General features: G+C 37.4%; 1 protein-coding gene and 1 long non-coding RNA gene across 4 annotated transcripts in view; one reads left to right on the forward strand and one right to left on the reverse strand.

Annotated features, from left to right (window-relative positions):
• The window catches only part of kremen1 (kringle containing transmembrane protein 1), a 65,951-nt gene extending 40,708 nt beyond the window's left edge, over positions 1-25,243 (forward strand). The window contains exons 4-10 of one of the 3 annotated variants that reach the window (XM_084413331.1): positions 19,874-19,998; positions 20,493-20,646; positions 20,730-20,839; positions 20,949-21,171; positions 22,776-23,003; positions 24,229-24,313; positions 24,617-25,243. In XM_084413331.1, coding sequence (XP_084269457.1) covers positions 19,874-19,998; positions 20,493-20,646; positions 20,730-20,839; positions 20,949-21,171; positions 22,776-23,003; positions 24,229-24,313; positions 24,617-24,773 — 1,082 coding nt within the window. In that variant the 3' untranslated portion in view covers positions 24,774-25,243. The remainder of the gene's footprint in view (positions 1-19,873; positions 19,999-20,492; positions 20,647-20,729; positions 20,840-20,948; positions 21,172-22,775; positions 23,004-24,228; positions 24,314-24,616) is intronic. The other 2 variants (XM_084413332.1, XM_084413333.1) reach the window with 2 other exon arrangements.
• LOC311293219 overlaps positions 17,948-26,786 on the reverse strand; it is a 267,232-nt gene continuing 258,393 nt past the window's right edge. The window contains exon 5 of the long non-coding RNA XR_014627902.1: positions 17,948-18,620. This is a non-coding gene — a long non-coding RNA (uncharacterized lncRNA). The remainder of the gene's footprint in view (positions 18,621-26,786) is intronic.

Consider the following 26,786-nt stretch of genomic DNA (forward strand, 5'->3'; position numbering starts at 1 on the left):
AAAAACATTTAAAAAGTCTTACAGCCCCCAAACATTTGAACAGTAGTGTAAAATGATATTTTATTTGCTTCCGTTCTTTCCATCCTAAGCTTTAGACTTTCATAAAAATCATTCAGACTACCCTAACAGTGGCATAGGATATCGAGAGAGAGAGAGAGAGAGAGAGAGAGAGAGAGAGAGAGAGAGAGAGAGAGAGAGAGAGAGAGAGAGAGAGAGAGAGAGAGAGAGAGAGAGAGAGGCTTAACACGACTTTATTATTACATTAACTTTTTCCAAGTACCAGATTTCCTATCTGATCATATAATACAAAAAATCACCTATAATAAATATACAATAAAAATATACACACATAACATTTATACTTCAAACATCTTTAAAATTTGAAATACAACATATCATCCAAAACCTCACACAGAACTCCTTCCACGGACCATATTTCGGCGAACCTTTGAATATCATTAATCAATTTAAAATATGTATATTCAATTTTAATTCTAGCAGTCAACATGCCTTTAAAAGCATTTTCTGGATCTACTGTACCTATACCCAATAACTTATTCTTTCGAGTCTTCCAAATTGCCATCTTGGCCATTCCCAACAAAAGATTTAATAAGCATATTCTTCTTCTCTCATGAGATGTATATTTAGGACCACTTATAAAACACTGATTGGAAAAATCTTTACCAAAACCTTTAAACAAATTTTGTAAAATAATAAAAAGACTGCCTAACCTCACACACTTAATAAATAAGTGTTCAACTGTCTCTTCAATTCCACAAAAAAGACATTCCCTCCCCACTGCTGGATTCAGGTGTGCCACGTGTCTGTTTGTAGCTATAGCACCATGAATAAGTCTCCACTGTAGGTCTGCTGTACGCTTCTCAATAGGCGGTTTGTACAGAGACCTCCAGGATCCTTTAAAGTCTGGTCCAAACACTTCTGTCCACCTCCCAGCTCGTACTCGCTTTAAAACAGTCTGATGGGCAACTTTAACGCAAGTAAAGTAGATTGCTTTTTTAGTTGTTTCACGAAACTGTCCCATCTCCGGGGTCTTAAAAGTTAATATTGTGTCAGCATCATCATAATTTTCTTTTGCAGCAGCAGATACACTGATAGTTGGAAACTGATAGTTTCTCCTCCACTCTTGAGTTGGTTGAGTTTCCAGTGCCTCCCTGCAGGTTCCAGGCAATGCTCTCTGCACCTCCTCCATCACCTGCTGCAGAAGACGGAGAGATCGAATACCCGTCTCACGCTGTAATGTTGCAGCCGTCTTCCATCCGTTGAGGTCTCTCAGGTCTCCTATCCTCTTGAGTCCAGCTCCCGCCAGGCAGTTCATCAAACTTCCCGATGACAGAGTTCTCGTTTGTATCAGTGGGTTATAAAACAATGGCTCTCCCATTATCCACTCCTTTGGTTCAGAAAGATCTCTGTTGATATTAAAGTTATCAAGCCAGGCTCTCAGCATTGACTGATAAAACAGGGTTAAATTACTCAAGTCCAGCTCTTTAAGGCTCAGTAAAAACAATTGTTTCTCGTAACCGAGACCAGATGCTGTCCTTAAAATAGCACAAGCAACACGAATCCATCCCAGATCTTCTTCATATAATAATCTTTGAGCTGTTTGCAGTCTAAAAGTCATAATCCTGCTTCTGATGTCTATCAGAGCTTGTCCTCCTTCTTGTAAAGGTAGATATAATGCGGATCCAGGAATCCAGTGTTGCCCCGACCAAAAAAAATCCACAAATTTCTTCTGTATAACTTTAATCAGCTCAATTGGAGGATCCAGCACATTGAGTCTATGCCATAGCATGGAGGCGGCCAGGTTATTTGTAACCAAGACTCTACCCCTGTAGGATAGTTCAGGTAATAGCCAATTCCATTTAGACAACTTGGCAGACACCTTCTCCAGCATACCCTCCCAGTTTTTTTGTCTATAAGTTTCTTTACCCAGAAATACTCCAAGAATTTTAATTCCCTCCGTATTCCACTGTAACCCCCCTGGAAGCTTAGGTGGCCCACCATTTTTCCAGGGACCCACAACAAAACCCTCACTCTTTGCCCAATTTACTCTTGATGAGGAGGCTCTCTCGTATAAAGCTAAACTTTTAGACAGTGTCTGAATATCCCCTTGTCCAGTAATAAACACAGTGACATCATCAGCGTAAGCTGAAACAGAAACACTTGAACCATTAAAATCCCCTGGTATATAAAAACCTTTCAAATTATTTCTTAGTTTAATAAGCAAGGGCTCAATAACTAAACTGTAGAGTTGTCCAGAAATTGGACACCCCTGCCTAATTCCCCTCTTCACAGGTATTGGACAACTCAGTCCCCCTCCAACCTTAAGCATCACTGAAGCCTCTCTATACAGTAAATTGATCCAAGAAATGAAAGTCTCCCCGAACCCAAATGCTTTCAAAACATTTAAAAGATATTCATGACCCACACGATCGAACGCTTTTTCTTGGTCAATCGATAAGAAACCAATATTAAAATCATCATTCATAGAAAGGTCCATAACATCTCTTATTAGAAATAAATTATCCATTATGGTACGTCCTGGAACACAGTATGTTTGCTCATTCCTCACAATAGTGCTCAAAAACTTCTTTAATCTATTTGCTAAACATTTAGACAATATTTTGTAGTCTTGGCACATTAAAGAGACAGGACGCCAGTTTTTCAACAACCCTAAATCACCAGTCTTTGGTAGAAGTGATAGCACTGCTCTTTGACAACTGCTGGGTAAAGTACCTTTTTGAAAACATTCACAGATTACATTATAAAAGTCCTCTCCTAAAATGTCCCAAAATGATTTATAAAATTCAGCAGGCAGACCATCTACTCCCGGGGAACGCCCTATGGACAGTTGCTTTACGGCCTCTGAAAGTTCCTCATATGAAATTAATTTGTCCAGGGTTTCTCTGTCCTCAGGTTTCAAAATAGGCAGTCCTTTTAATAACTGATCCATACTCTCAGGATCACAGTCTTTTGACCCAAAAAGTTCAGCATAAAAGTCCACTGCGATCTTCCTCATTTCGATAGGATTTGAAGTTAATGTGCCATTGTCCTTCCGAAGATAAAGCATATTTTTTTGTTTTACTACTTTACGTTCCAAATTAAAGAAGAACTTTGTTGGAGCGTCCATTTCCTTAATGGAAGATATCCTTGCTCTGATTAAGGCACCTTTTGCTCTTTCCTCTAACAGTGTTTTCAACTCCAATCTCTTTATCTTTAAATCCTTAGTCATACCCGAAACATTCAAATCAATTACATTTTCTATTTCATTAATATCTTTCTCCAAACTTTCAATATTTCTCTTTATAATCACAGTATTATTATAAGAAAACTGCTGACAAAAAATCTTGATTTGGACTTTTCCTACCTCCCACCATTGAATTACATTTTCAAAATTGTCTTTTTCTACTTTCCAACTCTCCCAGAAACATTTAAATTTTTCACAAAATAACTTATCCTGCACCAGTTTGACATTAAAATGCCAATAAGATTTTGAATGTGACATGCTTTTAGTATTAAAATCAATAGTCACTATATGATGATCAGAAAACCCACATGGAGATATCCCAACATTCATGACTCTATTATTATCTGATTTATTTATATATATTCTATCCAGTCGTGCTCCCTTCACAATAGAATCCACAATTTTAACCCATGTGTATTGTTTTGTGAACTGATTCTTATTCCTCCACACATCATCCAGTTCTAGTTCTTGAGTTATACGGAGGAGCATATTACTAGACTGTAAGTGAGGTTCTTGACCATTCCTATCCAATACAAAATCAGTAGTACAATTCCAATCTCCTCCCATTATTACACACATTTTTCCATCATCATATTTTCTTATTGCAATGCTTAACTTTTCAAATAGTTCTAATCTCTGTGGGCCTAAATTTGGAGCATATACATTAATGAAAAGAAATTTTAACTCTTTAATTTCTACTATTGCTATTAAAGCTCTACCTTTTTCTAATTCAATAGTGGATAGGATCTTTAGATCCAAATGTTTGGAAAAGATAATCGCTACTCCTGCGCTTAAATTTGTTCCATGACTCAGAATACATTCACCTTCCCACCATCTATATAATTCAATCTCATTTTGATTATCTGAGTGTGTTTCCTGTAAAAACATAACATTGATATCTTTCAGATGAACATATTCTGAAATCACTGCTCTCTTATTCCTATCTCTCCCTCCATTGATGTTCAAAGATCCTATTCTCAAAATATCCATAAAGAGATATAAAGAGAGGAAAAAAAGAGACAGAAAGCACTGCAAAGACACCCTTGATGTGTATATCATTTCGCAAAATCAATTTGATTTACTTTTAACTGGGGTTTTCCCCTTTCTAAGTTTAGTGAGAAACTTTTTCAAGCGAAACCTCTTTCGCGTGTTCAGTTTTTCTTCTCCTACCCTCTTTTGCCAATACAAAACTGAAAATTCAAACTTCTTTACATCTGGAAAGAAATTCTTCACATCAGCAACCTTTCCAAAAGTCTCATCCAAAAACGAATTTATCTCATCCAACGAGTAAATCTGATCACAACCTATCTGAGAAATATCTGACAGATCCGAAGTATCAGATAGAAACCCATCCTCCTCATCATCAGCCTCATTTATTTCTTCACCCATTTTTTTTATTTTTTCTTTAGGCTCACCTGAATTTACCTCTCTGACACTTCTATGATCCTTATCTCTTCCAGACTTGGTCACTACACAATCTCTGCTTATCTGACCTTCAATCCTCAAATCAACATTTGTTTCAGACATCTGTACTTCAACATCACCGTCATCCATTTGTTCATTCTCAACAGACGACTCCACGTCCTTCCTCACACTCTCAGTTGAGACCTCCTCGAAATGTATTACTTTCTCAGTAGGAACTTCCTCATCCTTCCTTACATTCTCAGCATTAACCACAACAACCTGATCTTCATGTGGATCTATTTGCACGGCAGTTTCACTTCCACTCGGGCCTGCCTCGGTTTTATTTGGACATGATAACCTTACGTGCCCGAAACCACCGCATTCAAAACATCGCATCTCACCTGCACTCGCATATAACATGTACGATTTGCCTTCATACATGCACCGAAACGACACATTAAGAGTCAGCGAGTTCAAAAACATGAATACGTGCCGCCTAAACGACAGCACATGTTTCAAAGCTGCATTTTTGCAGCCAAGTGGAACCATTTTGATTCCACTAGCAAGTTTACCAAAACGCGAAAGCTCGCGCTCAATATCAGCATTAGAAATGAACGGCGGAACATTGGAAATGGTTACTTTACTTGTTGGTGTTGCTAACGGTTGAACATGAATAAAAGCGCCACTTACCGAAATCCCGCTTTCGATTAAACGAGTCACTAGATGTTCATCCTTGAGAAAAACCACCACCGCTTTGTTCATTCGGGACGCAGAAACAATGTTGTCGTGACCGACGCGTTCAGCTACATCCAACAACACGTCTTCCACAGACTCGCCGGCGTTCGTGACACACCTGATACCGTGACGGAGTGACAGAGACGACGCCTGCACACTCCCGTGCGACGCCATCTCCGTCCCCGGCACGATCAGTACCCGACTATTACACTTAGAGAAACAAAAATCCGAGAAGGTAACAGACTAAAACCAAACTAGTTTTGCGAAATTACACACATAGAAATCCTCCCAATAGGCTCCCAAAACAATAGTTAAGAAACCGTGTTCAAATTTCCCTCTCACCGTAATCACCCTCCCACACACTTCCACTTCCCAGCATGCACTGAGAGAGAGAGAGAGAGAGAGAGAGAGAGAGAGAGAAAATATTTAGTTAAAATCTAGTCAGGATTGTTGTTTTTTCCCTTCAATCACATCCACTCCTGGTTCTGTGCTGGTTTGTTAAGGCCTGCTTCTCAGTATTTTATAGCCCATCTCAGGGTTGTGATGCGTGACTTAAGCTTTAATTTTCCTCCATCTCCGTATTCACTGTCAGTACAACTGCACTCACTGACCCATTTCCCAAAAGTGCCATACACACATTAATCTGTCTGGATGCCCAGTATCTCTGTGCCTGAGTGGAGCTAACAATGCCCACCCAACTAATGCCCCTCTGGGCTGAGGCTGTCTTGGACGGCAGGCAAATTTAGGACAGCTTTTGTCACAGCCAGTTGTCTTCTCTGTTAGGCTCACTGGTTTGAGTCTGGTTTACCGTAAATGTGTTTGTGTGTACCGGCTTGTAACCCATCTGGTTTTTTTTTCATGTCCCAGATTCCCATCAGCTCTCAGGGCATCGCCCATATCAAGTACAGTCCTCCGCATGCTCCTGTTTCGGCTTGGATATCATTAGATAGGTCTTGGGTCTTGGGTGGTGCCCTAAAGCCACGATGCCCACAATGTTTTGGCAATGAACGCAAGGTGATTTGTTGGACTTTTTAGCTCCAGGCAGTCGTTATGCATTAAAATCAGAAAGCAGTCGGCGCAATTGTAGCATCACAATCGACACGCGTACATGCACCCGAGGCTGTTTCCCTATTTGTTATGTGGGATGAAAGAACAGAATTTGCCCCAATCTCCATTAGGCACGCTGTCATGTGCAAAATGACACTTATCTTTGCAGCACGTAGAGAGAGGTAGATTTTCTCCTTTGTTTGTGCTGTTTTGGTGGGGTTTTTTTTGTTCTCTGAATAACAATAACCTGTTTTAGATGTCTTATCATGTTAACCTTCTGCAGACTTTTTGTCTTTTTACCAACCCGCACACACACATAATTAAGTATTAGTTTATAATATCTAGAAAAGGTATGTAGAAAAGCCTTCCTGTATGTAACGGAGGGACTTGATGTTTATTTCTATACTGTCAGCACTGATTCAAATCACTCAATGTGCAGATTAACTTTGGACAGTTATCATGTTTACTTTCACTTTTATAGTATGTGAATATTCAGCGTGGAGGTTTAGTGCCAAATAATTGGGATGGTTAACAGTCAAGTGTGAGTCGTAAGAGAACCAGCTGCATTCCTCACAAATAGGTTGTTTTCTTAAAGCGAACAACAACATTATCTGTTAAAAGGTGCATTTTTTTGTCTTTTTAATCAATGGTCATGCTCAGTTTTCAGTCACAGGTGTGTGTGTGTGGGTGTGTGTGATGGTTGGCTCAGGGTGATGTTTGGATTTGCTCTTTAACCTCCTGCAATAACAGATGAGAAGATTGGTCTCAGTGCCACATTTACACTGACAGATAGGCTTGAGAATCAAATCTAATAGTAATTTAAGGAATTGAATCATTCTGGGTATGATTACTTTTCAATTCCGATTCCATTAATGAATCAATTTATTTTTGTTTTTTTTACTTTTAAAGAATAGTAGTATTTGTACACTTTTTTGATATATTTGTTAATTTGGTCATTTTTATAAAATGCTACTTCCAAAACTCTGTCTTGAACTAGTTGTCATATGAACAACCATTCAGTAACTACTCTGATTCAAATCTCACAAGCCTTACAATAAACAACACATTAGCTTTATATGTTTGATTCTGAAGGGAACTGACTCATAAGATTCATTTTTCGGGAATCAGAATACATTGTTTACATGACAACTGCTCTCTCTGGGTCAGCAGCAGCACCGACGCAGATCTGAACGTTCGCTGTTGTCAAAGGAAGTTGTCGAAATCAAGACCTTTAAACGATTAATCGTGCAGCTACATGATTTTATGAATTCCATGCTTTCAATCATGATGTAATTAATCTGTAATTAAAGTAGACAGATGAAGATTGCACAAGTACGTCTGCAAGACGTCTGTTAAAGATCACTTCATCTGTAAAGCATCTGCTGTTTACTAACATCTGATAGACAACTTTAAGATGTCAGTTTTACATACATTCTAAATCAGAAACATCTTAAAGACATGTTCTAAACGTCTATTTGACATCTGACAGGAAACGTCCTATAGACGTATTGCAGATGAGCAAACACTCTAAAAAATACATCTTCCAGATGTAAACACGCACATCAAATAGACATCTCTGTGATGTACATGTTCGATATTGGTCTTGATACAATATCTTCATTAACAAAGTACAAAGGCCAAATTGCTGTTATTTTTCCCCACTCAACAGTCTCTCTAAATTCTTAGGGCCGCCGTACCTCATGACCCAGGGCAGGTGCAGCGGGGGTTAAGAGATGAGTTCTGTACAGCTCTTTTCACTGTTCATTCCTGTTGTTTCACTCCTCCAGCCTCTGAAAACACTTTAATTATTCTGTTTCTATTGAGAACGCCTCCTTCAATCTTTAATTAAGCATGCAGTCACTCCCTGAAGGGCATGGCGGTGAAAAGCATTGATCTCTGCCTCAATTGTGTCATAATACGGCCTCCGGCACGACTAATGCAATGTGCTCACCGCCTTGCAGATGCACGACATGGGAAAGTATGCCGTGAAGTTGCGCAGCAGTCCCCTGTTAAAGGGTCGATGGTATTGTTTGTGTTCCTTGCATGTTGTACTCCAACCGAAGATTTATACTCAAGATGTTTGGAACGACCCCGTTGACTTGTTCCTTTGATTCTCACTTTTTCTCTCTCCCAGTGTAAATCTCAGCTGCTAAATGTATGATAGATACAAGGGTCATGGGTAAAGTGCGGCATAACGCAAACAGAAACTCAGTCAGAAACGCCTGCCTCATAAACAAAGCTACACTGTCAAATTCCCCCGAGCAGAAAATGAAAGCATATTAATAGTCTGTTTTTTGTGGAATGATCCACAACATCAACAAATTAATTTCACTCCGAAGCAGATCCAGCTGTTGTAACTGTACAAAAAAAGTTAAACCAAAACACATGTATTCTGGGCTGGATAAGTGTATCTGAATTAATGACAGACATGCAGATCTAAAAGCAGGAAAGAGGATGAGGGCTCTTGAATGATTTACCAACAAATCACCAAACCCCAGATGCTTAATATAGTCATTTTATAGGTGTTTTACACCAAACTGTGAAGTGCAGCACTAAAACTAGATAATTGCTAGAGGTTAAAAACCCTCCTCTACCCAAACTGCACTGCGTGTCCCTGAATTGCTGTTCAGACAGACATAAAGCGGTTTCATTTACAAAATATTTTTATGTAAATTCATTTTATGTTATGTTTTTAATTTAATTTAATTATTTTTATTTATCTCTTTTGACTCTTATTTTTAGTGTATTTAATGGCCACTATTATTTTATTTCTGTCATCAAGCATCCAGCTCCCTAAATATCAGTATCAACATTGGCTATTAACTCTTTCCTCGCCAGCGTTTAAAAAAAAAAAAGTTGCCAGCCACCACCACAAAATTTTATATTTTGTTGTATGAATATCTGAACATGCAATCTATCAAAAGAAAGAACAGACCCTCTACTTTTAAACAAAAATAGCTTCATGCTTACTTTCTTTTATCAACACTTGAATGTGGGTTTCATTAAAAAAGCAACATTTTGAGCAAAAAGCTGAGAAAATCACATTTTTGTCAAAGTCTACATCCAGATCGGATTCAGAGCGATGATCAAAACATACAGTACATGGAGTAGATCGAGTCCATCAACACCCCCAAAACATTTAATTCAGTGAAAGTTTTGATTTAAATGATGTTTAATGTTGATGATCCCGTTATTTTACATATGCATCTGCTTACATATGCTATCACTTGTTTCAGCTTCTTCTTCGCATGTGTTTTGATCAGGGGATTCAGTACTCTTTCAGAAGATGTGTAATAGCTTAAAACACAGAGAGCTGGAAAATTCCGTCAATGGCTAGGAAGCGTTGTCTCACAAATGAGGGAAATTTCCGTCAATGGCGGGGAAAGAGTATAAAAACAAAAAACAAAAAAACAGTTCAGTCAACCACTAGTTAAACTCCCACTAACAAACCACTAGTTAGATGAAATGTGCTAGAGGTTCTTGTTATTGTGAGCAGTTTCACTGTTCTGTATGATTTGTATCTGCCCACATGCACGAGCATAATAAATAAAATTGGGCATTCTAAGAGATTTTGATTCTTCAGCCCACCTGGAACATTAAAGCATCAAGCAAAAGGAACGCCTACTCCCACCAACAATACAGCAACTAAATGACCTCCACTAATAAAATTGCTGTCAGTGTGAGCGGCCCTTGAGAGCCCTAGGTGTTGACAAGACCGTAGATGTGTTAATGAATTTGTGTTGCAACAGCTAGAGGAATAGGCTATACGTCTGTGGAATAAACCTGTTGATGTGGTGGGAGGTGGTTCTATGTGTGGGTTTGTGTATGTGCACTTCACAAAATTAGACTGTTAATATAGTTTTCTAATCTGTTTGGGCTTTATTATTTCAGAAAGGTAACACGCTGTGAGCTCTGGCACCCTTGCTCTCACAATAAGATGCCTGTGGAAAAAGATAAATCACACACGCTATATACGTCTCTCTGTTTGAGATCTTATCATCATTTTCATTAGTGTATTGTATTATTTTATTTGTTGTGGCCCATTTTTAGCTTTTTACTTTCACATTGATGACTTCCACAATAAACCACAATAGAATCTGTTTACTCACTTTACAAACTGTGCAACAAAAAATAAGATTGTTTGTTTGTTTGTACTGATCACTCTTTTCCATGTATTGAATTGTAACTGGAGCTGGAGCTTCAAAATGGATGCAAAAGCCCATTGAAAGTCTCATAAAAGTACTCTACACAAGTTCTGCAACCATATGAGCTTTGTGTGATGAGCAGATTGAAACTGTAAGTCTTTATTTACTGTATATACCAGGAGACGTAGTGATGTCCGAATAATGAGTGAATCATACATCTGATTTAGATTTGTTTTAAAGAATCAGTTCACAAAACTGGTCTAAATGATATATTAATAAATCAGATTTGGAATATAATAAGTTTTGGGTCTGTGATGTTTATTTATTTATTTTTAGATAGAGGTTTCTTATTGCAGACCAAGGCAGCATTTATCGAAAAAATTATATTTTCTTCTATTTTAAAATGTAATTCACTCGTGTGATGACATTACTCCAGTCTTCAGTGTCACATGAACCTCCAGATTTTTATATATTTATTTATTTGAAACTGTGATATATTTTTTTTCTGGATTATTTGATGAATATGAAGTTCAAAAGAGCAGCATTTATTTGTGACAGTAAATTTGCGTAACATTATAAATGTCTTTACTGTCACTTTTGGTCATTTTAATCCATCCTAGCAGAATAAAAGTAGGCCTATTCATTTCTTTCAAAAAAAAAAAAAAATCTAAATGGTAGTGTATAAAGTACCCTACCATAAACGTATCATAAAAGTCATAACATTTATGATACTATTCATTGTTACTTCATGAAAAAGAGCTAGCAGCACATTATTACAATTTCTGTGGAAGACCTAGAGTCATACAGGTTTTGAACAACATGGTGGATAAATGATGACAGAATTTCAATTTTTGGATGAACTATCCCTTTAAACATTCAGAAAGACAGAATGTCTTATTAGCAATAACAAAACGTCTTTTTATTATTTCACCCCCTCTCCTCAAGTGTATCTCGGCTCTCAACTAAAAGTGTTCCTGGCTGAGTCTGCAGGGTGTGGCACAGAAACTTATGAATGTATTTTGGAAAAAAGAAACACCCACAATCCTCTGCAAAAAGAAAGAAGAAAAAACGCACCGCAGATGTCATCTGAATTTATGTCTGTAATTACCTTATTTTAATAACACACAGAGAGAGAGAATGAAAGAGGGAAAGAGAGAGGCCCTCTCAGACACGCTTATCCGCTGTTTCTGCCAAATGCATTTGCCAAGATCTGCAGTGTTTGATGTTGTTGTGTTTGTTATCTGGGTGTTTCTTTCCTTCTTCCTTTTGTCAGTCTCTCTCTCTCTCTCTCTCTCTCTCTCTCTCTCTCTCTCTCTCTCTCTCTCTCTCTCTCTCTCTCTCTCTCTCTCTCTCTCTCTCTCCTTTTGAATGCTATTATGTCCGCCTCTCTGCTTCAGCGGACTTGTGACACGTCTTTCACTCTTGCGTCACCCCCATCAAGCCCTGCAATAATGAAAATCTGAATTGTGAAAAGCACGGATGACTCCCCACAGCTGAGATATGATGTGCAATATAAGGCCTGATACCATCGTTTCTGCTCTGAACAATATCGGCGGTTTTAGTGAGCTTAAGAGAATAACAGTGGTATTTACTGTCGCTGTATAGAGTTTTTGAAGATGAGAGTGGAACTGTCACTCTTCAGAAGAGGGTTATTGGAGGTAATTCATGGGAGGCCTTGTGATTAAGGATCGGGGTTGAAATTGGAAAAGTTATCATACATGCACTGTACAAGTACATGCTACACGTGGTTACAAAGAAGTACAGGCTGGCTACTTCAACATTTCTGAGATGTTGGGCCATTTAAGTCAACATAAGAGTTGTTTAGTACACTCAAAAAACGTTTTAAGCCTTTTTTTTAACATTTACTCATTTCAATTAAATATTTTCAATTATAATGTAATTGAATAATCTGTACGTATTTTAATTGAATAATTGATCAATTTTTGGAGTGTATTATTTAGATGCTATTATATTAAATATGAATATTTTGAATTTTATTTTTTATATTTTTATAAAAAAAAATGTGTTTAAGTTTGAGTAATTTTGTGATTTTTGACAGTTCTATTTAGCTTTTTATTTATTTTTATTTAAATGTTGGTACTTTTTTGTAAACTTATTTTATTTCAGTCATTTGTCATTTCTTATTTTTATTTACATTTTTTAAGTTTAAGGTTTTCATCTAATATTTATATTGTATTTTATTTCAACATTATTTCAATTTACGAAAACAATTTTTAATAGTGTAACCACACTTTATCAAAATGAAATCAAAATTGACCCCATTTGCTTTTTTTGTAACATTTCAGCATGGTGGCGAATATGCTTATATTAATGAATGATTATTAAGCAAATTATGTTAATTCATAGATGATACACATTGTCTTCTTCAGCTTTTGCGTCATATCTTGCACCTTGATCTGCATCATTCTCATAGAAAGAGTGCTCATTGTCACAGTTGTAAACATGATGGCTTCCTTTTTCCATGAGGGGGCTTGCCGTCGCAGCATCTCCCAGAAATCCTGTAGAATTCAACCAATCAGAAGACAACTTTGAAACTTCTGAGGTGTTTCCAATTTTGTGTGCGTGACGTCTGAGGCTGAGACTAGCATCTAGCTAACTTTGAGTCTTGTGAATGTTCTCTGAACGTTCCGGAACAAGTAGTAACATTTAAAAAAACGTTAGATCAACGTCCAACTAAAAAACATTCCATGAGTGATGTATAAATAACGTTTTTTGTGCTGATGTTTTGATGTTCTGAGAACGTTCTGTAATGAGGTTTGTTGATAAGGGAAGAAGGAGGCAGGAACCGACGAACGTTTAAACACTTTAATATCAAAATAAACAACACAAAAACGAAGGTAAAAGCGGCAGCCCCTCAGGGACGACTGCCACCACATAATATAAATAGTCCAGGCCTGTTCTTCTCTCATCCTTCACTGTCATCGCTCCTCCTTTTATCAATCCGGAGCTCCTCCGTGAGATACTCGAGACCGGTGTGGCGTGCAGGTGACACCTGTCCTGTCCTGTCCTGTCCTGTCCTGCTTGCCACACGTTCCTTGTTAGTTGGGGTAGCAGCTGGGTCTATGCCGACTCTGCGCTCGCAAAAACATAAAGGCTGCACTTGAGTTTTTCCAATAATCTGAAAATCCCTTATTAGAGAATTTACATAGGAAAAATACATTTTATTGCATTTTTAAATAATTAATCACACTAAATTAGTATTAGCTTTACAGCTCTACTTGCAATATGAAAAGGTCACTGCCATTTTTAGAATGAGATCGTAATCTGACGTAAACTGTTACGATCTATGCCTGTAAGCTGTACATCAGGGTGAAGCGAGTTTTCTTCTTTCTTTTGTCATTAGCAGATAGTTTTCCTCTAAAGTGATTTACTGTGAACTAACTCATGTCTCTTGCTCAAGGGCAGACTTGTAAATGTCATCAGAGTTCCTTGGCTGCCCCTAACGCCAATCAAACCAGCAATCTTTAAAAAAAAAAACACTGAATAGATATTTCATCATGGGCCTGCGTAGTATCAAATATCACTGTGTTTTTGTGAGGCATTTAATAATTTTATGTATTTCAGCAGTGGAACCAGCCACATTCCCAACTGCGTTTAATTTAAGACTCCAGTTCTTTCCATGTTGAGATGCAGATGCAGGCCTGTAAAAAATAGACGTGTGTGTGTGTGTGTGTGTGTGTGCATGCGTTGCATCTTTCCATTGTGAAAGTGTGTGTTTCCTGAAAGCCGTATCTGGATGCGAGCCAGTCTAAACGAGGCACATTAGCACACGTAATGCCATTGCGTTCGCCAGCCAAGCGCCTTATAAAATCTTCAAATTCCACTCTACACTTTGAAGTCGATTGTATTACTTTTAAAGCATGGATATTTGCAGTTGTTGCCCGTGTTCAGCACATCTTAACTGCATGAGGTACGTTCTGCAAATCTCTTTTGAAGTTTTCTGAGGTAAGTTAACTAAAAAAGCATGGCGTTGCCTAAAACAGCAGCTGTGTTGGTGAAAGAGATGAGTCCTTTTTTGTGCAGGGGGAAGCAAACCCAGTGCGTGATGAGAGGTAAAGGACAGATAAATTGATGGTAAAGTACAATCACTCTGTCAGAAGCAGAAGACCTGCGGTCTTTAATCTTGCATGAGCCCTGGAGAGCAGAATGCCCTGCTTTCAAGTTCAGAGCTATTGCCATTGAAGTGGCAAAGGAACGGCCAAGAGAAATACTCTCTTTTCCCCCCTCTTCTCTAGGCATCCGAGAGTGAAAAATGAGTTTCTGTTCTCTGTAAAAGCATATCAGTGTAATTAAGGCTTTTGTCCTCTATCTAACGATCATAATTACATGCAGTCTTCCATTTAATTTCCACCCAGAAATTCCTCGCTGGCAGCGATGGATCATCTTCAGATCCAGTCCACTAGAACAGGCCCGTGTTTGACTCAACACCGCTCATGTGGATATTGTTCCAGATTTATGAGGGGGAGGAACACGCTGCACTGCAGTTTGTGGTGGTTTTTTACACTCTGATTAATAAGAGGAACAGACTGTGGATTATATTGTACATGTCTGTGTTTAGACAAGCATGAAAGTTGTAGGGTCTGCACAGTCTTTGTCTGTTCAACTCTACTTAGTCTTTAGCTAACATTTATGTTATGGTCATTTTGAATATTATATTTGCATACAAAGGAAAACAGATAAAAAAAATTTTCTCTTATGAAATAAGAGCCTAATTAATCTTCATTGAAAGGGCAAATTTTGTATTATGCGACACAATCCGTCAAATAGAACATATTAGATGTTTAATACTCCCTCCACTATCGACCCAGACCGTTTAAGGAAACTACGATGCAAAAAAGAAACGGTCATGGCATTATGTCATAATTGTATTAATGATGTCACAATGGCATTAATCAGTACATTAAATCAGTACATTATCGTCTCCGTGTAAATTACAAAAACTCGTGAAAACGGTGACGTCATGCGCGTGACATCGCCATAGAGTGTAAAATGGTCATGTTTTTGGATCAAGAAATATTTTTTTTTATAAAAGTTAATAATATGTCCTCCTTAAATTGTGTATTTATTAGTTGACATTGCCTTTAATAATGATTTTGTTTGTTTATTTTCAGCAAACCCACTCGAGATCTATTTATATGGAGATTAATTTTACTGTCACGATCTGTTGTAGTAGTTAATCTGTGTGTGTGTGTGTGTGTGTGTGTGTTTTGACTGACTGCATAAACTTCATTATCAAACTTTTCCTGCTGTAATTTCACTGTTCATCAAACAGCATGAAATATTTCAGTAAAACACTTTCACACAGATACAGAGAAACAGAATGTGTGTGTGTGTGTGTGTGTGCGTGCGTGCGTGTGTGTGTGCGTGCGTGCGTGTGTGTGTGTGGCCTGAGTTAGCCCCAACGTGTATCCCTTTGAAAACAAAACTTTTCATTGTATCCAGCGAGCGGAACAAGGCCTGTGCAAGTGCTGACTTGTGCTGAGATGTGTTCTTGAAGAGTTCTGGAGTGTCTGAGAGTTTTTTTTTAAATCCTTATCACCAGTCTGCAATCAAACCTTTCACTATTTAACCTACTCTGTCATCTAAATGGTTCTTTAAAACTCTTCAGATAGAACAGATACACTTACATTCACACAAACAAATCCCAATCATCCATTCATTTCTTGCATAAAAGGCATGTATGTGTGTGCTGAATTCCTCTGTATGGTTGCTGGGAGCTCTGAATGGTTTTAGCGCATTGCTATGAAGTTGCTAGGTTTTTATGGCTGGTTGCTATGGGATGGGCGATAAACAATATCACATTGAGATTGCGATGAAATTTACATCGATGACTATAATAAGCTCTGGATATGGATTAATCTAACAGTCTATCATGCTGCAGAAATAAACGCGTCATCAGCCAGTCAGTGCATGTCGCTAATAAGTTATTTTTCCGCGTGTCTCTGTGAATGAGCTGCACGGTTTTGTCTGATAACAGACTCACACATTGTCACGCTCATGGGGTTTTAAGCATCTGCCGTCTCAATATATGAGGACATGAACACATGAACTTCATCTCCAGAGCTGCTTTGAGATAGCCTGGCTCCGCCCTCCTACGTACTTCCGCTCAATTTCATTTTCCTTCAGTACTACGTCTGGGACTGCTGTATATTCTTAGGTTTCCAGAACCAAATTTTTTGTAGGACCAATCAGCGAACAGAGGGAGTGGCTGATAACGATGACGTTGATGTAGTGCGTCAGTTTGAGTTGGAGTAATGGCAGCGGAGAAAGACGTGAGAAAAGCTATTCGGTCCTTTGTTGCAAAACGGCCGATTATACAGAAGTTAAAGCCGGAGCAAGAACAATGTTTGCTAAGTTTTATTGGTGGCAATGATGTTGTGGCCCTCCTCCCCACCGGGTTCGGGAAAAGTTTGATTTCCAGCTCACTCCGTTAGCACTAGAATTCGTGCCAGAATTCCATAACTACTAAACTGCCGCAAGCAGTCATTTTGATCGCTATTCAAAGCTCTGGGCTATCTTTAATGATAAATCCCCAATTGAGAGATTAATACATTTATTGTACTAGGATGTCTTTTAAAAACAAAACAACACCATACTGTACATTTAAACAAGTTTAATTATAATTTATAAATAAATAATATTTGTAGATGCCCTGAACAAAATAGCCTATAGCCTATGTTTTCATGTTTCCACTGTTTGATCGCGCCCGCCGACACACACACACCATATTCCAGCATTGCAGCCTGTTCATTATAGCCATAATAAAATATAATAATAAAATAGTCAACCTAACATATAAATTCAACTGCTTCTCAGTACTAGTAGGCTACAATTCGTACCATGTGATGATTTTTTCCGTCGATATTGGAACGTGAGTGAAGTTCAAAATCCTATGATAAAGAATAGTTTAGCGTTTAAATACATCGCAAATGTTGAAACATTTGGATTCTAATTAGAGAGTTGCGTGAGCCTAACGCCGCTTACTTTCACTTTCGCTTATAAAGCATTTCATTTTGGCTTTAAATGTAATGATATTCAGAACAGAACAAGAATGAAAAAATAACTAAAGGCTTTAGTTATTTTTACATTCTTGTTCTGTTCTGAATATCATTACATTTAAATGATTTGTGTTGAATATGTTTAGTGTATTTTTTACCACATTTTATTGTTGCGTATATTGGTATAATAATACCGCGAAATTCAGTGCGGTCAATATGACCGTTTATGACCGAAATAGGTAAATAATATGTTCATTTTTTTTTTTTTTTGCCTTATGTGTAATTTATATGAAAAACATTTTAAATGAAAATACAGACACTTTTAGGAAAAGTCAGGTACCAGAAGGATTGTATTTATTTTTTCAACAAAGTTATTGCAGATATAAAATTCAAAACGGTAAAAATGACTGGCAGTTCTAGTGGTGAATGAGTTAGCTAAGGCGAACGATAGGGATGCAAAGCCGATAGTTGTTGTCTTCTCCCCTCTTGTTGCACTAATGGAGGACCAAGTGAAGGAGGCAGAACAGTTGTTTCCATATCGCGCAGTAGCCGGTGATCACTGTACAGCATTTGCGGCAGATCCGAAACGACCGCAGCGGCGTATTGTTAATGATTAGACCTAGCTTCGACAGTTGACTGAATACATCACTGTCCTTAGTGTCAAATATACATTTACAATTTACAATTGTTCCTTGAACTCTTAAATTCGATTAACAAAACCAGCAGCTCTCGTTGACAGACATCTTATTCTAAACATAATCCTCTGATCATTTGGACTTCTTGTTTCCGCCGGCCGGTTTCGGCGCATGACATACGTCACAGTCAACCACACGTTAGCGATTGGCTATGGCAGATCCTGAGTGACTCTGGGCAGATCCAATAGTTTTGAACTTTAACAGAGAACCCGCCTACAAGGAAGTAAACGTTTCTCAATGGAGCGAGGCCAGACTCTCTGTACAAATGAAATGTACTAGAGTCTGGTAGAACCAGGCTAGCTTTGAGAGTCTCTTCACAAGCTTTTCAAGAAAATTAAACAAAAACAAAAAGGTCTTCAGGACAAACTGTCAAAATAAAAGTTCGGTGTAACTTTAAGAAATTATGACAGAAATATATCACTACTGTATACTAAAATGTACTTCTAAAAGTATTAATAATAAAAAAAAAATTTCTAAGGAATATCATACAACCAATATATTTTTTCTTTCATATTTTTTGTTGTTGTTGTAAATTAATTGTTATATTTTCAGTTTATTACATTTTAAAAGCTTGAAAATAAATGAAATTGTTAAAGTTTATATAAACTTCCCCATTCACTGATCAATTTTGAGTATCCAGATGATATAATCAGTATAATCAGATATAATCTCCTATCTTGTGGAGCGCTCTCTGAGTATGCATTCATTAGTCATTTTAACTGTTGGAAACGGAACGGACTTCAAAGATTTCTTTTCGTGTTGCGCCCTCTATAGGCCATGATCAGTGACTATAGTCGACATCAAGCTTAAAGCGTCATGGCAGGGCATTAAAGTTGACTAGTCTGTGCCTAGAACAAACAAGTTTACGTTTATTCTCAAGGTCTGACAAATATGTGGAAAGCATTTCCTTTCCCATTAATGGTATATGAATATCATGATAAATATCGATAATGCATGAAATGGAAAAAAACAATGTGATAATATTTTGCCCTAGTTGCTCTCCTTGCACTCCCAGCCCCAAGTTTTTCCATGCCAAAAAAACAAAACAAAAAAACAAAACTGAACTCGCTGGTTTAAGATGGTCTTCAGCGGGTTGGCGAGCTGATTTCTAGTTGTTTCATGTAGGTAATAGCACACACACTTAATGGCACCGACATGGACTTTCAGACATTTTCTCTCTGTCTCTCTTTTTCTTTCTGACCTCTGTGTTCTCTCACCCTGAGATCTCATTCAGTTTATAATTAACAAACCCCCCAGAATCCATCTGTGCATTCCCTTAGGATGAGGTTTAGTCACATACGGCACTCTTCGTTCTCACACTGTTTGGGCCATGCGTGCTGCTTTAATCATAGTTCATAAAACACCTCAGTCTTTAAGACACGCTTCCAGACGATTTACCGGCAGAAGGAAGTTAATGATTTGCAAGTGTGTCTGCTATTGCATTTAATAGCGGCTGATGTTTCTAAATTTCTACATGGGCATAAGGCTCTAATATGGCCATGTCATGGTTTCCAGTGATTTTTTTTTAAATATGTTTGCATTTTTTGTCTCTTTCTCTTTCAGTGCCTGGTAATCTGGGCTGTTTTAAGGACAGCGGCGATCCAACACCTCTATCCGGAGGCTACCAGACCTCCAACAAACTCACCATTCAGAACTGCATCAGCTTCTGCCGCAACCAAAGATACAAGGTACCAATTTCACTATGGGACATGCATACAATAGAAAGCACATTAATATAGAATCATGTGTGGTCACGTGTACATATATTGGTTCCTTCACAAAAGCAATGAATGTGGCTTGTCCAGTCAGATTTTATAGCTAAAATTATGTATTTTCTATAAAACACGTTACCTCTTTATGGAGGAATCTTACAAACAAGTATAGGTCACTTTTCATCCCAAAATCAGAACCAGAAATTTTATTTAGCATAAAGTCTAAATGTATGCTAGCTAAATGTATATAAAAAATAATAAAAAATCGCCAGTTAATGACTCAACAAAAAAAAAAAAGGAGAAAAATAAATATATATATATATTTGTCCAAGATGTAATCATGTGCATCTGCTTGTGTGGGATGAAATCAATAATATATATTGTATTTTGCTTACTTTTTCTGATTGCCTGCACGCTTGGATTGTCCAGGCATGAGAGAATTATGATAATTTGTGAATCCTTTTTTTCAGCTCGCCGGTATGGAATCCGGCTATGCTTGTTTCTGTGGCAACGACCTTGATTATCATCGTCACGGTGATGCTCCGAGCACAGAGTGTAACCATGTGTGTTTTGGAGACCACACCCAGCCATGTGGAGGCGACGGACGTGTCATAGTCTTCGACAGTAAGTTTTCATAGTCTCATTGCATGTGCAAATACTACTAGCAAGTTGAGGAAAAAACTGAAGCTGTCACTTTACTCCTATAGCAAAAGTAGGCGCTTGTGGAGGAAACTACACATCGCCCTCTGCAGTAATCTACTCTCCTGACTTCCCAGACAAATACAGACCTGGCAGGGTCTGCTACTGGACCATTCAGGTATAATCTTTTAATTTCCTAATGGAGAGAGAGCCTGCTAGAGCCAAAACACATAATATGTATCTGGCATACTGACAGCTGTCTTATCTTTGTCATGTTGCTCTTCCAGGTTCCAGGTGCTTCTGTCCTTCTGTTCAACTTTACTTTCTTTAATATCGTGGACCAGACTGATATGGTGGAACTGTTGGATGGAAACTCCAATCGGGTGGTGGCACGATTCGATGGCCGCAATCCACCGCGGGACATCGTGAACATCACTGCAGACTTTGTCATTTTGTATTTTTTCTCAGATAGGACAAATGAGGCACAGGGATTTTCTGTTCTTTATCACGGTGAGGATTTCTTTTGATTTATATTTTGAAACATTTGACTTTATATATGGTCATATCACTGCAAATGTTACAAAAAAAGTGTGTGAAATTGAAATCTACATACATATATTCTAAAAGTTTGGAGTCAGTTTTTACTTTTTGTCTTTTTCATCGGTAACACTTTACAATAAGGTTTCATTAGTTAACATGAACTAAGAATGAACAATACTTCTACAGAATGTATTATTTTTAGTTAATGTTAATTTCAACATTTAATAGTACATTATTAAAATCAAATGTTGTATTAGTTAACATTAGTTAATGCACTGTGAACTAACATGAACAAACAATGAACGACTGTGATTTTATTAACTAACATTAACAAAGATTAATAAATACTGTAATAAATGTGTTGCTCATTGTTAGTTCATGTTAGTTAATACATTAACTACTGTTAACAAATGATCCTTATTGTAAAGTGTTACCTTTTTATCAATACTTCTATTCAGCAAATACATTAAATTGATCAAAAATAACAGTAGATTTAACAAAAGATTTATATTTCAAATAAATGCTGTTCTTTTCACTCTCTACAATTTTTTTTAAACAAAATATATCACAGTTTTCACAACTAGCACAAATGTTTTCAATAGTGATAATAGTAAGTAATGTTTCTTGAGCTATACATCAGCATATTAGAATGATTTCTGAATGATCATGTGACTCTGAAGACTGGAAAAAATATGCTGAAAATTCAGCTTTGACGTCACAGGAATAAATTACATTTTTAAATATATTAAATATATTTTATTTTAATATATTGTTAAAAAATACACACACACACACACACACACACACACACACACAAATATATTCAATTTTTTACCTTTACAACTGATTTTAAAGAATTGTTCTCAATATTACTGCTTTTACTGTATTTTTGATCAAATAAATGCAGCTTTAGTGAGCATTAGAGACTTAAAAAAATATATACACTTGCTTAGTGTATTTTGTTGAATTTGACGACACATAAAGCCTCTACTCAAAGCTAAGAGACACAAACTAAAAACAACATAACTCTAAAATCATACATCATATGATGCTACTAAACACACTGCTGTTTTTATGAGTTTAAAATAGTAATATAAAAAGAAAGAAATAGAAGCCAAATATGTGTAAGCAGCACTCTCTGGATGCTTTTTTGTCATATCTATACAATTTTCAGACACGCTGTCACTGTCTGTTGTGTTGTTTTGGGAGGCAGAGTTCAATAACCACAATCTGAGGTAGAATAAAAGGGAGTGGGAAGTATGAAATGGAAAAAGGTTTTTCTGAAAGAAAAGGTCAAGAAGCAAATTGGCTTTCACTATTCACAGAGCCCTTTTTCCCCTGCAGGCAGAGTTTGATTCAAACACCACATACTGCGTTTATATCTGCGTCTACAACGCTGAATGAGAGACGTGATGTTTTTTTGAAAGAGCTTTGAAATCTCTCTCCGTGATGTCCGGGGGGACGTCAATAGAAACGTTATGAATTTTAATCAGATGATCAGCATATCTTAACAAGGAATTTTTGGGTTCTGTTTGTGTTTCATTGGCTGATTACCACATATGAACTCCCCACAGCTTTAAGCAATCAAGGAGTCAGACCTGTGGAAGAGGATGACGATGGTGATGAAGAGGACACCAGTACAGTGCGGCCTGGTACGGGAAGCACTACAGCAAAATCAAATACCAGTCAGAGTGGAAAATCCTCGCTCCTGTATTCACATCAATCACATGTAATCACATCAAGTCCTGCAAACATGCCAGGTCAGTGGCCTGGACCGGGCCGGACCACAGGCCACAGCACCAGTATGTGTCCAGTTCTCTTCTTTTTGCTTCAGATCTGCTACTTTCCTCACTATACTAAATATAAAAAATATAGCCTGATAGCCTGGTGAGATTACATAACAATTTAGGTGCATACTGTATTAAACAAAAAAAAACAAAAAAAACAGGGGATTTATCACCTTACCCTTACTACCGTTTACCATGGTAACTACCTGTACTTTTCAGATTCAATATATATCTTGATATTTATGTATTTGTTTGCAAGTATACTGGAAATTTATTTAATAAACTAATCTAGTTACAAAAATTAAGACAAGGAAAGAAAAAAATATATTTACAATTTTTGATTTATATACTCCAATATTACCATAAGCACTAATAATAATAAGAAATGTTACTTGAGCAACAAATCAGCATATTAGAATGATTTCTGAAGGATCATGTGACACTGAAGACTGGAGTAATGATGCTGAAAATTCAGTTTTGACATCACAGGAATAAATGACATTTTAAAATATATTCAAACAGAAATCGTAATAATATTTCACAATATTGCTGTTTTACTGTATTTTTAATCAAATAAATTGTGAACATAAAAGACTTTTAAAAAATCTTACTGATCTCAAGGTTTTCAACAGTAGAATTTATTGGATTAAATCTTTTTTGAAGTGTATATGCCACAACTTCTGAAAACATTTTTGCTATTAAAGTTTAAATCAGAAATGCTTTTAAACATATTAAAGATAACAAAACTAGTCTAATAACACAGTATTTCAATAAATATACCCTTACAGAAAAACCACATGGGAAACGTGTTTTGCACATGGTAAATGTGTGCTTTTGGAACATGTTTGTGTGAATCCCATGTAAATTCCCCTGTGAAACACATGTTGAAGGGGTATATTGAATATTAATAACTACATTTACTGTTACTATAATATGCTGTGGTAACATTAGCCACGACTGTTAAAAGATAAATTTAACAAAAAGACTGTGAAAGCTTCCTTGGGAGATCCCACATTAATACATTATGATTTATCATACTGTAATGTTGGAGCTGGCGAAATGGTTATCATGTTTTCAAATTTTAGCTGTTAGCTCTGTGCTTTACATTTCTAAAGCTAGCCACTCTTTATACTAGTACTTGAGTTTTCGCTAGTGATAGCCTTCCCTTTTAGTACAACTGTAATTATGAGGCTGCATTAGTTTTACTGTCTGTCACTAATAAACATGTCATGTTTTACAGTGTGGACCATCTACGCATTAGCTGCTCTGCTAACGCTAACAGTCATAGCCATGGTAGCTAAGCTGCTCCTGCATCTTACTGTAAAGTAAGTACAAATGCTACAAACTAAATATATTTTATAAAGTTTTTCGATTTGAAATGCCATTATTAAGCATGAGATGAAGAACTGTGATGAAACTGACTAGCTTATAGAAGGTTTTATTGCAGGGTACAAGGAAGTTGTGCAGGTTTATCACTGCACTGTTGTCAGATTTATAGAGTCTATTTTGCTCATAATGGATGTTCGCCTGTACAATTTGCATGTCATTTGGTTTTTACCAGGCATGTTGCAGCACATAAAAGTGTGTTGTGAATCAATCGTCTTTTTGTGTTTATCGCCCCCTCTCAGATCCCCATCCATCCCGTCAATCAGCGGGTCAGATTCGTGTGCGCAGAGCACTACGTCTGAACCCTGGATCATCTTCTACAGACCTTCCACCATCTCTCTGTTTAAGAAGAAACTCAAGAACCACCATGGAGACCTCAGCCCTCTCGTGGGAAACTAACCTCAACGCCTCTGACCTCTACGGCTGCTTTAGCCCCCTAAAAGATGCACACACTGTACGCAATGCTGGTCTTCTGCTGCTGGGCGTTGAAAAGGGATCCGACCGATCCCTACTTCACTTCAAATGACCAGCGCAGGGCCCAGTCTAAACGTGCCAATCGGTTGTTGGTAAGAAACAAATAAACTGCGCAAAATGAGCTGGCCAATGCGCTTACTCTCAATTTGCATCTCAACAAATCATGTGACAGGTGCACATATAAACCAAGCGATTTGATTAGCAAAGGAGTGCTGGAATGTTTCTGTTGCCACAGACCAAAACGAACAAATGACCAATGGCGAAAAATGGATAAAGTGGCCCAGCTGTTTCTTTCTCTGCTTTCACAGAAGTGATCAACAGATAAGCGTCTGCATTAAAGAAAGCGTGAGACTCCAATGTGGAGCACACTGAAAGACAAAACCACTTACATAACCAAAAAAGAAAAAGAAAAAGAAAAAAAAATCCACGGAGCCCCTCTGGACGAGAGATACGATTCTGCTTCATTCGCTCTTTAACCTCTAATGTAGGTCACCTGTTGTTGAGGATCACAGAACTCCTTTCTTCAGATGTAAGAGAGCTGGCTGAACCGGCGGAGGATTGATGTCACAATCATGTCGAGAGCAATTCAGACTCAAAGTGAACAACAAAACAGTCGAGAGAGAGAGAGAATCGGCGAGATGGACTGCGGAGAACCAAAGCCTGAAATTGCTACAAGTTGGGCAATGTTCAAAACGAGCTGTAGTTCAGACATCCCTATGGACCTCGCTTTCGTCTCTCATCGTTTGTGTTGGGTTTTGATCTTTCTGCATTGCCTTTAAGTGCCTTCAGGACTGAAAAAAACTCTTGTCTGTCTTTTAAGCTGTCATAATGTATCGATGATGTAAAAACATTGATCCTTTGGAGCATTGAATTGCAAATGAGAATAGGCACTAAGGGAGTGTTTTTTTTTTTTTCTTGGGGATTCTCAAGATAAATGTAGTCCTGTGGGTGTCATTGGGGCATATTATTCTTGTCAGGTTTTCGACTTGAGCAAGAGAAGCATTGTGATGAACATTGTGTAATTCTATGTGGGAACAATCAAACGTCATCCCCTTTCATTTCACTCCCCAACAGAGGCTGTGGTGAAATTCTTCCAAAACAATTTGCTCTTTCTCCCCCTTTACCACAACTCGAGCTCTCACATTCTGAAGCACTTTTCCAGCCAGCCAAAAACCATGTGGATCACTGCACTGCTAGCTGCGAGGATTGCAAAGGAACGCGCAAACCGGTTAAAGGGCTGGTTCACCCAAAAGTGAAAATTCTGTCAACATGTATAACGTTCTTAGAACACAAAAGAAGATATTTTCAGTGAATGTTTCAATTGTTTTTGTCCAAGTCGGTGGGATCCAAAACAACATTGGGCCTCATTCATGAAAAATCTTTTGTGCAAAATTGTTCCTAAAGCGAAAGTGTTCATTTTTTTTGTAATGTTAGTTGGTATGGAAAAAAACGTACACCTGCTCCCAACATTGTGGTACATGGTGCGTAAAACATCCAGATGTTAACATTAGTTCAATGTGGAAATAAGCGTTATATATAAAACACTAATTATTGAAAGTGGTTGTGTAATCCATTTTATTTTTTATTATTATAGATTACACCAATAGTATTTGCCTGCAAGCTTAACACTTACGTGTAATAATTCATTTTAATTCAATTGTGTATGTGCGTCCCTTTTTACAAACGATTGTTTAACTATCAAAGTTGAGGCTGACTGAATTCGGTCACAAATTACTCTGAATTTACTCTTACATTTTTGAAAATTTCATGAATAAGGCCCAGTGTTCTCAAATGACTTTCAATGTATGGACAAAAAAACTGAAATTTCATTTCTGAGTAAACTATCCTGTTGTGTCATCATGACATTTAGCTTGCGGTTTACAGCACTTGCACAGCCATTAGTCACAGGTCAACCATTTTGTACTTAGTGCTGTGAGT

The sequence above is a fragment of the Rutilus rutilus genome (genome assembly GCF_951802725.1).
Source record: "Rutilus rutilus genome assembly, chromosome: 7".
In the NCBI taxonomy this organism is placed as follows: domain Eukaryota; kingdom Metazoa; phylum Chordata; class Actinopteri; order Cypriniformes; family Leuciscidae; genus Rutilus; species Rutilus rutilus.